Source organism: Sinocyclocheilus anshuiensis, unplaced genomic scaffold, assembly GCF_001515605.1.
Source record: "Sinocyclocheilus anshuiensis isolate Anshui unplaced genomic scaffold, SAMN03320099.WGS_v1.1 scaffold685, whole genome shotgun sequence".
NCBI lineage: Eukaryota > Metazoa > Chordata > Actinopteri > Cypriniformes > Cyprinidae > Sinocyclocheilus > Sinocyclocheilus anshuiensis.
In genome coordinates, this window is record NW_015539864.1 from 158,810 (window position 1) to 163,177 (window position 4,368).

General features: G+C 38.0%; 1 protein-coding gene across 1 annotated transcript in view; it reads left to right on the plus strand.

The window, feature by feature from the left end:
- LOC107684973 (teneurin-3-like) overlaps positions 1–4,368 on the plus strand; it is a 323,878-nt gene that overhangs the window by 90,293 nt on the left and 229,217 nt on the right. Inside the window, exon 4 of the mRNA XM_016481367.1 lies at positions 1,108–1,386. Within this exon, the coding sequence (XP_016336853.1) occupies positions 1,108–1,386 (279 nt within the window). The remainder of the gene's footprint in view (positions 1–1,107; positions 1,387–4,368) is intronic.

Consider the following 4,368-nt stretch of genomic DNA (forward strand, 5'->3'; position numbering starts at 1 on the left):
GGGCTCTTTTTAGTGTCTCTTTGATTGATTGTTTCCTCTGCTTAACTAGGGCATGTGGAATGTGTCTTACTGTGTTTGAAACGGTTGCTGCATTATAAGTGTGTGTGTGTGTGTGTGTGTGTGTGTGTGTGTGTGTGCGCGTGCGTGTGCACATCTATGTGTGTGTATTGCGTTTGTAGCATTGTGTTTAACTACAATTATTTATAGGTATAGATTCATATCAGTAGACTGACAGGGTGCAAAAGCAATTTTTCATTATTATTATTATTACTTTTATTTACATTTTTTGCATGTATTATTCATTTTCATATACACCCACTACAATTCAAAAGTTTGAAATTGGTAAGATTATTTAATGTTTTTAAAAGTCGTCTCTTATGCTCACCAATGCTGCATTGATTTGCATTTATCAAAATTAAATAAAAACAGAACAATTGTGAAGTATTATTAAAATATTAAATAACTGTTTTCTATTTTAATATATTATAAACTAATTAATTCTTGTGATGGCAAAGCTGAATTTTCAGCAGCCATTACTCCAGTGTTCAGTGTCACACGATCCTTCAGAAATAATTTTAATATGCTGATTTGGTGCTTAAGAAATAATTTGAAAACAGTTGTGCTGCTTAATATTTTTTGTGTTCAAAAGTAAAGCATTTATTTGAAATAGAACATTTCAACATAACATTATAAATGTCTCTTTTTATCAATATTATGTGTATTTGCTCAATAAATGTATTAATTTCTAACTCCAAACATTTGAGCAGAAGTGTGAGTGTCTGTATGTCTATAAATATATTTCTAGGGTTTGAAAGAATTGAACAATTAATATAAAAATGGTAAAAGATGTAGCATACACACTGATATTTTCTTTTTACTTGATTTTGCTTTGCTTACATGTGATATATAAGCAAAATAACTCTCATTCTTTCATAGCAATTAAACTCACATATTACGTTGCAATTTTTTTAATGGTACAATTCAGTTGCTGAATAAGTATTTTATTTACTCACCAATGCTAATTTTTATTCACATTTGGCACCTGCAGATTGTTTGTAGTGGATCATGTGTATAGATATATGCTGAATTAGTTTGTTTCTTTTACAGGGCGGAACTTTAACCTGAGGCAGCTGGGAATATGTGAGCCAGCCACACGCCGTGGCCTGGCCTTCTGCGCAGAGATGGGCCTCCCCCACCGCGGCTACTCCATTGGCGCAAGCTCAGACGTGGACACTGAGAACGAGCGGGTGATGTCATCGGAACGTGCCATGCGCCTCTGGGGCAGGGGTGTGAAGTCTGGCCGCAACTCCTGCTTGTCCAGCCGCTCCAACTCAGTCCTGACCCTGACCGACACAGAGCACGAGAACAAATCAGACAGTGAGAACGGTGAGTGGAGCCACACTAGGGCCGCAATCAGCCTTTCAGTCCTGATCCAGCTAGCTCTAACTTTTTCTCTACCATGCTGAAAAATCCAGCTTAAGCTGATACTTGTGTTTTGGATCATGGTAGACCTGAGATGGTCATTAACCATCTTGGACCAACAACAAACAAGCTTCCAGTGAAGCTTAAGGTGCTCAAGCTGGTTTTTGGAAAATTGTGAGTGTTCAAATGACCAGTTTGAACCGGCTAGAAATCAGCAACCATGTTCCATAACTTAATATGGATTTTCCAACGTAGAGAACCCTATAAAAGAAATTACTTATAGATTATACACATCTCTCTTGCACAATATTACCATTATCACACTCTTTTGACTTTTATCATGACTGGCCACAGAGTCAATAACTTGCAGAATGAAGTCAATACATCCGCATGCACTCTTTCTCTTTATACCCGTTCCACTGCTTCCGCAGCCCTGAGGGGACCCTCCAGCGGAAGGTCCGTCTTTGTGTCGGGTGCTAGGAGACCTTACCTAGCCATCGTTGGAATGCTCCGCTCGCATGAGCGAACACACACAATGGCTGGTTATCAGGCCCCAGCGGTTTGAAGTGCAAATTTGATCATGCTTGAAACCTGGAGAAGTGACTTTTTCTTTGGTGCCGTCGTTCATTTCCCACAAAGCAGCTGTGATGGTTCAAAGAATGCTCAGGTGACAGGCTTCCTCTGGGCCTCCACGCCACACTTCCGCTGCCACTCTCTCAGAGTGGGGCCTCGGCGGGGGGAGAAATGTCATCACGGCCTCCCATGCTTTTTTGATTATATTCTTATTCACACTAAAATCCCTCAGATTTGTTTTTTGTTGTTCTTTTCAGGTCCAATTGAGAATGAAATGGGGGAGTTTTTATTTTTTCCCTCTCTCTACTATATTTTTTCTCATGAATTGAATTGAGAATTAAAGCTGCTGACAATGAGGTAAAGGACAGCCATTTTGAAGGGAAGGGAGAAAATGAAGAGCTGAATCATTCATTATCTTCCCTGCACACACTCTCCTGTCACTTATTCTCATTTATTAATATTCTTCTGACTAACAGGTGTTGTGTGCAAATAACCTTTAAGAAGACCTTATCTAATCACTTTCATTAAAACCTTTTGGCTTAATTAAGGAAAGCAAAGTGCTGAGTGTGTAGGATTGTTATATTTGCTTCCATTATGAGATGAATGTGTGGGGTGACAACCCACTCTTCCTTAGGGAGCATATTCTGCGGGTTTTATATATATACTTTCCTTAATGTAGTTAATATTTGTGAAAGAAGCCCTGTATGTATCTCAGATTTATATCAAAAATAAGAGAAGAAAATTGTGCTGAGGGGTTCTTAAACAGGGGGCCCCTGCAAACGTCCAAGATGGCCCCAAAATGACTTAAATGAATGTAATATAGGATAAAACAACTAAAAAGCAGCATATTTCTTATTTTATTTATTTATTTGTATTTAATTTTTTAATTTTAATTATTATTTTTTTGTCTTTGAAGAACCAGAATTCCCACAGTCTTGGAAAACCAGTATGAATGAGGAAGCCTCATTTTAGCGTCATTTTAAAAGTATGGTTTTTATACCTGGGGAAATCATGTAAAGTAATAACTTTTTATAACTCTATGGGCATTTTTATAATGAATATATACTACCGAAGCTACCGTTTCCCTCCAAGTCATGCCTCTTGACATGAATGTTGAAAAAATCTTTCTCCAGCCATACCAAAAGATTTCCTGTTTACATGTGCCTGGCCTCACCATAGAAGAAAGTGTGTCCAAATGATTGACACACTGTTTGGCTTTTTCTGCCTTTTTCCCTGACTCCGCTCTCTACCGAATTCAAGATGCAGTCATTTGAAGCTTTCAAGATTTTTCTGCTTGTCGCCTCAGAGCTTGATTGTGTTTGTGCGGATAGGCCATCGGCCCTCGCGACACTGCCTTTTGACTTCAGACGCAATGGAGGTTAATTCCATTTGGGGAAAAAGCGGGATTTGTCAACCAGAAGCTGAGAGTAGAAGTGAAAGAGGTGTATGTAGCGCTGTCAGACACGGTTCTAGTGAAAGGATCTCAATTCTGGTACCACATTTCCAAGTTCACCCTTAAACTCTATTAGAGAGTACACTGAGAGAGACGCTCGCACAGAGACACTCTCGGCTCAGCATAGAGAGCAGTCGCAATGCCTGCTCTCGCTGTTTGGACTTAATATCCTGTAATGGAGAAAGGGTCGGGAGAAACACCTGAACACAATGTGTTCCGCTGCAGCAGAAAAGAAGGGAGAGGGAGAAAGGAAAGGAGAGGGCGAGTGAGAGATGGCCGCTAACAAAGGAGGGATATTTTGTCCTCCGTCTCCTGGGGACATTTGAGCCAGGGATGCACTTCACCGCATGCCCACCCGTGTCTCCCTCTTCCTGGGTCACTGGACACCTGCTCACTCCCCCGCAGGGAGCGAATGAAAGGAGAGGGAAAGACACACACACATAAACACAAGCAATTTTCACAATAAAGCAAAGAAAAATAAATATACTTTTAAAACGAATTCAAAACTAAAATATTTCTTTCTTTCTTTCTTTCTTTCTTTCTTTGTAGTAATGAACAGTTAAATGTATGCATGTATAATAATAATAATAATAAATAGTTATTGTTATTTAATTTTATTTTGCATGTATATTTTTATGGATATATACACTACTTCAAATGTTTGGGGTCGTTAAGATATTGTTAACGTATTTGAATCTCTTATGTTTGCCAAGGCTGCATCCATTTGATTGAAAACACAGTAAAAACAAATTGTGACATATTATTACATATTATTATACCTGCTTTCTATATTAATATGATAGATAGATGCACTCTTGCTTATTTAAAGTTAAAATTTCTTACATTTCTTAATATATATATATATATATATATATATATATATTACGAAATATATGGAATATATTGGAATGATTATATTT